The sequence below is a fragment of the Etheostoma spectabile genome, unplaced genomic scaffold, assembly GCF_008692095.1.
Source record: "Etheostoma spectabile isolate EspeVRDwgs_2016 unplaced genomic scaffold, UIUC_Espe_1.0 scaffold314, whole genome shotgun sequence".
NCBI classification, from domain to species: Eukaryota; Metazoa; Chordata; class Actinopteri; order Perciformes; family Percidae; genus Etheostoma; species Etheostoma spectabile.
The window spans coordinates 38,070-45,714 of NW_022605583.1; the positions used below are offsets into that span (position 1 = coordinate 38,070).

At 40.2% G+C, this 7,645-nt stretch overlaps 1 protein-coding gene across 3 annotated transcripts in view; it reads right to left on the reverse strand.

Moving 5' to 3' along the window:
- The window catches only part of paplna (papilin a, proteoglycan-like sulfated glycoprotein), a 47,840-nt gene that overhangs the window by 23,823 nt on the left and 16,372 nt on the right, over nucleotides 1-7,645 (reverse strand). For 2 of the 3 annotated variants that reach the window (XR_004331153.1, XM_032511068.1), the window contains exons 8-13: nucleotides 7,115-7,195; nucleotides 6,655-6,827; nucleotides 5,773-5,896; nucleotides 5,521-5,647; nucleotides 1,425-1,629; nucleotides 423-599 (exon numbers count right to left, since the gene is read on the reverse strand). Coding sequence is in view for 1 of the 3 variants with exons in the window: in XM_032511068.1 (XP_032366959.1) it covers nucleotides 423-599; nucleotides 1,425-1,629; nucleotides 5,521-5,647; nucleotides 5,773-5,896; nucleotides 6,655-6,827; nucleotides 7,115-7,195 (887 nt within the window). In the remaining 2 variants the exon portion in view is untranslated. Of the gene's footprint in view, nucleotides 1-422; nucleotides 600-1,424; nucleotides 1,630-5,271; nucleotides 5,338-5,520; nucleotides 5,648-5,772; nucleotides 5,897-6,654; nucleotides 6,828-7,114; nucleotides 7,196-7,645 lie in introns of all 3 variants that reach the window. The other variant, XR_004331152.1, reaches the window with a different exon arrangement.

The following is a 7,645-nucleotide window of genomic DNA, read 5'->3' on the forward strand; positions in this document are numbered from 1 at the left end:
CTCGGTTTACACATAGCACCATTTCTAGCCACTGGGGGAGCATAGGCAGGCTGGGGGAACTCATATTAATGTTAAAAATCTCATAAAGTGACATTTTCATGCCATGGGATGGGTTGTAAAACATGAACAAATACATACAGAGTTTACAGAGACTGAATGCCATAGAACTTTCATTTATTATCTAAATAGACAGTCAGTCATAATGGATAATGAACATAAATAAAGTACTTTGAGACAGATTTCTTTCAGGGCACAATTATGTTGTATCAGATTGGTGCATAGACTGGCATACTCGCTGAGATCGATACCAGCATTTTAGGCAGTATCTGAGACATTTCTGATACTAGTATCAGAACAACTCTAGTAACTGCACATGAGTGTCCCTGTGTTGTTTTTGCTTGCTGTTCCCTATCCCCTCTCACCAGTCCCCAGTCTCCGACGTGCCAGCTGATCTGTCTCAGGCAGGCGGCCATCTCACAGGGTCGGACGGCAGTCGGGCGGAGCAGAGCGCTGCAGGATGTTTCCTCCAGCCTCATTCCTGCTGAACCAACACAGGTGACTTCCCTGGTCTGTTCACCTGAACCACAGGTCACTGAGCACTAGGAACACAACAGCATACATTATATTACACCCATTACTCTTTAATGGTGACACTGTTTGATGTGATTCAAATTAAGTGCAAGAAAAAAAAAAAGACAACACAGCATGCATTATTTAAAGAGATAAAACTGGACTAAACTCTGCAGCTTGTGTTCCCCTTAAGAGTCTGTAGTTTTATTCAATGCACTCATTATTAAAATATGTTGCATCTAGTGTGTGTTTTAGGCTTACAGTATCCAACTTTTCCAGCTTCAGTTTGGGCTTCTCAAGTAATCTTGGCTTTACATGTAAGACTTTATTGATAATTATTCAGTTACAGAGCTAAGCATCTGTTCTTCGTCATAGATAAATACAAGACAAACTTTAACAATAACACTCTTACGACTGTTATGAAGATATTTTTTAACATAACTTCTTCTTTTGTGCTAAAGTAAAGGATATGTAGTCTGCTGCTTGAAGAACATTTTTGACCTGTTTAATAAGATCTTTACGGTCCTTTTTATCTTCTTTTAATCTTTAATCTTTTTATTAGCATCAGGTTCATTTTATATTTATATATACACAGTATATATATACACAGTATATACAGTATATATAACTTGTCTTTCACTTATCTCGACCTAATTTCTTTATTTTTCAGCAAGTGGGATATCTTTCACTTCAGTTGGATACAGTCAAGCTAGTCATGCTATGCTAAATATGGTAATAAATGTAGTATTTTTGTATTAAGTAGAAATACAGGCAATTCATCTTTAAAAAAATCTTGTTTTTGGCCCATATTGTTTGTTTGCTTTCGTTTGAATCGGTTTCACCCGTTCACTCACCGCGCTCCATCTAGTCACTTGATACTCTGCGCACTTTTGCATGTTGCAGGTCTGCAGAGAGGGCGGTGCCTCGGCGTTGGCGGCACAAATGGCATCCTCCACCACGCGGGGCCCAGCGGCATCATGGGAGACGCACTGCACACTGCGCACCTGAGAGCCTCCACCACAGGTAACCGAGCAGGTGTTCCACTCGCCGGTTTTCCAGCTGGGTAAAGCCAGCGCCAGGAGTGGAGAGACAGGAAACAGAAGTCAGGAGATGTAAGAATGCAGTGCAGAGAAAATGAAGACAGTTTCATGCCAAAACTTTTTTTTTTTTTAATTGTCTGAATGGGACAAGATAGAATACTTAATTTGCCATTCTCAGAGAGGCAAATATTTCTGGACAGCATCCATACAAAAATGCAAAATGCAACCTAGGTTTTTTTTGTGAATGTACCCAAGTCAAACTTTCATTTAAAAGCATAATTAACTTAACTTTTAAGATTTACCGTATTCTCCTTTTTGGTCAAATGGCCTTTTGAATGGGAGAGCTAGGGGCATTGCTATGATAGCATCAAAATTCCTATTTTTAACAACACAACATGAGACTTTGCTCCAAGTCTCACCAGGGGCTCTACACATGAACTCAGCACTGTGAACATGGCTTGTGTACACAGAGTTTACTAAAAAGAAAGGTTTCAACTCACTTTAACTGTTGGTTTTTCCGCTCACCAACATCTTGGCTTTTTAGTCCTAATTATGCTTTTAAACGAAAGTTTGACTCGGGCACATTCACAAAAAGACCCTAGGTTGCATTTTGGTGAGAGCTTACAATGACGGCCTGAAACGTGACAAAGCCAATCAGGGGAAGGGAAGGAGCAACTTGTAACAGCCCTTGAAAAGTCTTTGATTGACATCCGGTGGTTTAAGGTCTCACCTTGCTGCAGCGATGTAGAAGTGTACACCATGTAATGACCTGTCTGTTTGCTGTGATTACAGGTACTAGAGAGCAAATAGCCAGCCATCAGAGAAGTTTTATTTTAGCCTGGTGTAATGTTACTATTTACAGTAAAATGTCTGTATTGAATATACAGTTGGGGGAAAATGTCCATCAAAATGTCCTAGATTGACCGATTTCTTGCTTGTTTTGTCTGACCAACAGAGCAGAACCTAAAGACATTTCATTTTCAGTCCTATTCAACAGAGAGAAGCAACAACTCCTAAAACGTAAGAAGCTGGAACCAGATCACTTTTGGCATTTCCTTGTTAATGCCCAACTTCAAACAACACATTTATGTGGATGTATTTCCTGTCCGTCAACCCATTGACTTATCATTACAGCAGTACTTGAATATTTGCCTTTAATAACCAGCTTTTAGTTCAGATTCATATCAGTGTTTTGATATGAAACCATTCCAATGAAATGCAAGCGTATTAAAGGATGCATTGTTTTAAAAGAGCTACTGACCAGCCTACTAATCTAGTAGACATGATTATGTTAAAGGTCCCATGGCATGAACATTTTACTTTATGAGTTTTAACATTAATATGAGTTTCCCCAGCCTTCCTATGCTCCCCCAGTGGCTAGAAAAGGTGATAGGTGTAGTAAACTGAGCCCTGGGTATCCTGCTCTGCCTTTGAGAAAATTATTGCTAAGATGGCCAGATCTGGAATCTCCTTATGACGTCATAAGGAGCAAGGTTACCTCCCCTTTCTCTGCTTTGCCTGTCCAGAGAATTTTGCTGACACCACCTACCAAGAGCCTGGGTCTGGCCGAGGTTTCTGCCTAAAGGGCAAGTTCTGGAGTGTGGTCTAGACCTACTCTATCTGTAAAGTGTCTTGAGATAATGCTTGTTATGAATTGATACTATAAATAAAATTGAATTGAATTGAAAGCTCATTGTGGGTCTGGCTCTAGGTTCCATAATTCTGTACCAAGGCTGAATTTTGGGAAAGAGACTTCAGATACAGTATTAGGGGACCACTGAGGTCTATATAAAAGAGACTTCAGATACAGTATTAGGGACCACTAAGGTCTATATAAAAGAGACTTCAGATACAGTATTAGGGGACCACTAAGGCCTATAAAAGCATCCAAAAAGCACCATGTCATGGGACCTTTAAAAACAACACATTCTTTTGGAGAAACCAGCCACCAGTCTCCCTCGGCTGAAGCACAGAAAGTATTCTTCACCTCATGGTTAGTGTGAACAGACACTGATTATTGGAAGCATTAAATACAAAGACTGAAAAGCACATCTAAAAAACAAAAACTATGCTACTTCACTCACATTTTTATCTCCGCCCCAACTTTAACACACATACACAAGTCAGAGACATGACCATTAACCCTCTGTTGGTGTTTGAACAACAGACAATGCTTCTATTCAAAAAGCGACATTACAATATTTAATTTCAGGCGTTTATTATACAATTAATTATTCATTTATTAATATATTGGACTACGTTTGGTGAAGCAAAGACTTTGGTAAACGCATTTCAAGCACCAAAACAATTCATTGACATAAGTAAAGTTTCTTTTTCCATCCACGGGATCCGAGGAATTCCCAAAAAGTGAACGTCAACTTTAGTGCAAAATTATCTCTTTACACATTCGACAAATTTGGGCGTTACGATACCAAAAGATTAGTTTGTTAAACATTTTGATATGCAACACATGGGGGTTAGTTATACTGTATGCAAATACCCTTAATAAATGTGAATTTAAGAAGATATTTCAAATTGAGAAAATGCTTTTTGACCTCAGAGGGTTTTTAACTGTTTGTGGTCTATATCTTTCAATTGAGGGATAATGAGGGAGCAGTTAGCGCCACTGCAATCTTCATTCACATCTCTAAGCAGCAGTAGTAGCATGGAAGAAAAGAAGCAGGAAATACCACAGAGTCACTGACTGAAGCCCCGGCTATTTACTACCAATCCCACTGCCATTCAGATGTACACAATCCCCAACACCCCCCTGCACGACGACCTATAACCTTTCCACGCACACTTCACAACACAGCAGCTGAACTAATGCACAGGGACAGAGAGTTTTACAGTTTGCTAAAGCAATCAGGCAGCAGCCCAGCTCAGGGATTGGGTACAGGGGCCACAGGTTGAGAGGTTAAAGAAAGAGGGGGGGCTCTGATGGAAATCTGGCATTAAATCACGACTCGGTCTCCATGGAGAGAGACGTTGAGTGTGTTCAGGACAAATGAGGATCATTAAAAGTTTGAAAGGAGATCTCTGAGCTGGGCTGTTGGCTTCGTTCTCACCCGCCATGGAGGAACAGGCTGAGCGCTAAACACACACGCTACAGAGTCAAACACATCTTAAGGGGGAGAGTTTTCAGACGGACATTTTAATTTAACTGTATGACTAATTTTTTAATACATTTTTGACACTTAGATTAAGGTCTGCCACAACTGGGTCCACATTCAAAAGCAAACTCAAAACCTATTTATTTTCTCAGGCATTTGTTTAAGTGTGTGTGTGTGTGTGTGTGTGTGTGTGTGTGTGTGTGTGTGTGTGTGTGTGTGTGTGTGTGTGTGTGTGTGTGTGTGTGTGTGTGTGTGTGTGTGTGTGTGTGTGTGTGTGTGTGTGTGTGAATTTGTATGATCACACTAGTATGTCTTGTTGTGTATTCCTATTTCTATTAACACTTGTGAATGCTCTTTTTAAGCACTTTGGGTTTACGTAATTGACATTAAGATTTTTCATTTATCAGGTGTCAACATGAACAATAGGATTGCTAATAAGTTATTAAAATTGATGCTCAGGAAATCAGAGAAAATTATTTCTCCCCCCTTTGTGTTTGGAGTCATCTAAAAGTAAAACTCTAAGACTACGACCACAGACCCTGGGTTACCTGAACAAATAGGCCCTGGGTCTTTGAGAGGATCGCCACAACTGTGGTGGATACAGGTACGCCATCCTTTCAGACAGTTATAACACACCAACAACAGTCAAAAAGCTGCTCTCAAGCTTAGTTTTTGCACTTTTATGAGCACAAACAAAATAGTAACACTTACAATGGAACAAAAATGACCTTTGGATGTTGTTGATCTCATAAAATTCTGCCAAAGTCTACTGAAATATCATATCACGTGTAGTTTACCTGCGGATTTGTGGGCATGCGTGGGAGTTGCATGTGCGGTTGGTCTGTGGCCTGGGCAGAGATGCACAGAGATAGTCAGGGTAGGCCTCGTTATCAATGGTGCAGAAGACCAAACGAGACTGGTAGCCTAATGAAGGAGGAGAAAGACAACTGACTTGTATCATTTTTCCAAGAACCTGGATGAGAAATACTGTATTGGTCTGCATTCAGCCGTGTTTTAAATTATTATCTGTGTTTTTCTGAGACTCTGACCTGATCCGCACTCTCTGCTGCAGGAAGACCAGGATCCAAAGCTCCAGTAGTAGCCCTCTCTGGAGCGTCCATTGGGAAGATAAAATTCATACTCCACTCCTTGGTTGGGCTCCTGGCTGATCAGCTGAGATGGCAGGGTTGGACATAAAGATTAAACTCCATTTACAAAAGATTGAGATCATTCACTCATATTCTTTTGCCAGTCTGTCAAAAGATTTTGGTCCAAAGGCCAGCTTCCTGGTCCTCGGAGGACAGATCCTTCTCAGATTTTCTGATTCTCTGACCTTTCCTCAGCAGCGCTGTGGATATAGGTCTGGCAATGGGAGACTACCTTTCCTCTAACTCTAGTAATGCCATGAAAAATTCTTCTTAACCGCTTTTGTCCAAAACAACCTATTTCACAGTCAGTTTTCCCTGAAGTGTGCTGGGTATATTCGTGGTCCTTAGAGGTTGTAAATGTTCCTAAAATGCGTCCCAAACTCCTACTTGTCAACAGGATGACTTATAACTATATTGCAATAAAACAAGCTAAAACACCTTAATGTGCAAAAAAAAGGATGTATGGTTTGGATTTCTAGTTGCCCGTTGCCTGCTCTCCCTCAACTCCTGAGGGAAATGTAACGTGAGTGGTGGTTGGATCACTTTTAATTAGGGGTGGGGGAAAAATTGATATAGCATAGAATTTTCAGGGGCAATAAGGTATCGGTAAACAGGTGCCAAGTATGGATCTTTTATTATATATGTTTTGTGTTATGTTATATGTGTAATATATTGTAATAAATCTCATGAGACTGGGGGCCCTATTTTAAAGATCTAAACGCAAAGGTAAATGTAAAGTTTGAAAGACCAACGCTGTCTGTCTCAGTGTATGTTCAATCTTACCTCAACAACAAGGGGCTCGGTGGTGGGGCCGCGGCCGATGATGGTTTCTGGGACGTTGTCCCCCTCAGCTCCTCGCTGGTAGTACAGCATTGTTCCAGCAATGCGTGTCGCCCTGGAAAACTCAATTACCCAGTGGCCATTGAGGTAGTACTCACCACGCAGGTTCTTGATAGCTGGCCGTGCACAGAGATTAAAGTCATTGTATGCACAGAATACAATCAAACATACTACAGAATAACAAACAAGGCGTGAACTATTTTCAGCACTGATCCAGAATGAAAAGCCGCATAATTTAGTGGACTGCCTGTTTTGCTGTTTGGGATGGAGATTTGTTTAATATCTGCTGAAAATCTACAGAAAATTGGTGGAAAATTTGCAGAAAATCTGCAGAGAAGTGTGTGGAATTCTGCTTCCGCAGATTCCGTGTGGCCCTGCTGATCCTTTAATAGAAAAAACTCACCAAGGTAGTTGCGTGTGGCCACTGTTTCTCGGATGCTGATGGTGGTGGCTCCAACAGGGATGATGAACATCTGGTTGTAACCTGGGATGAAAATGAAACATAACTCCTTCCACGCCTACAAACTCCAAAATGCTGCAAACTCAGTTAATCCTTGTGTTGTCTTCCCGTCAAAATTGAAAAGCAACACTTTTATTGACGTCTTTTATCAATGTTCTTTACTTTTTCTTACCGTTCTGTCCCTTTTTTCAACACTTTTTTCAATGTTTGTCACTTTTTTGACGTTTAATGCTATGTAACACTAACGTATTAACTTTGGTTTTACAGTCATGTTTTGGGGAATTTATGGTCAATAAACCTCATTCATAGGAAATCATATCTAATGTTTGAGAAATTAGGAATTATTTAGACTAAAGTTAAAGGAAATTTACAGTCTGTTGATGGATACTCACATACTGGAATATGTCAACTTTTAATCAATACTATTTCAAAATGACTTATATTTAAATGCTGTAAAATTGAATAAAACACCCC